Source organism: Penaeus monodon, chromosome 29 (assembly GCF_015228065.2).
Source record: "Penaeus monodon isolate SGIC_2016 chromosome 29, NSTDA_Pmon_1, whole genome shotgun sequence".
NCBI lineage: Eukaryota > Metazoa > Arthropoda > Malacostraca > Decapoda > Penaeidae > Penaeus > Penaeus monodon.
In genome coordinates, this window is record NC_051414.1 from 25738497 (window position 1) to 25738769 (window position 273).

The following is a 273-nucleotide window of genomic DNA, read 5'->3' on the forward strand; positions in this document are numbered from 1 at the left end:
TTTATGATCCTGTGTATCTGTGACATGCTGTGAAATATGTGTGCAAGATGTGATGTTAATGCTAATGTCTCAGTCACAGTTATCTTAATACTGAAAAAATTAATGCTGCTATAAGGCAATCTCACTACATATTTTCTAATCAAACTCTCACCTTTACAGGAACTTTCCCGAAAACCTTGTAGTTCGCGTCGGTGAAACGACAAGATCGGGTCCTGCAGTAACCATAGATGTTGAGGAAATCATAGTCCATGAAAAGTAAGGCATCAGCAGTGT

General features: G+C 38.5%; 1 protein-coding gene across 1 annotated transcript in view; it reads left to right on the plus strand.

Moving 5' to 3' along the window:
* The window catches only part of LOC119591792 (mucin-17-like), a 10983-nt gene that overhangs the window by 4943 nt on the left and 5767 nt on the right, over nucleotides 1–273 (plus strand). Inside the window, 1 exon segment of the mRNA XM_037940536.1 lies at nucleotides 160–255. Coding sequence (XP_037796464.1) covers nucleotides 160–255 — 96 coding nt within the window.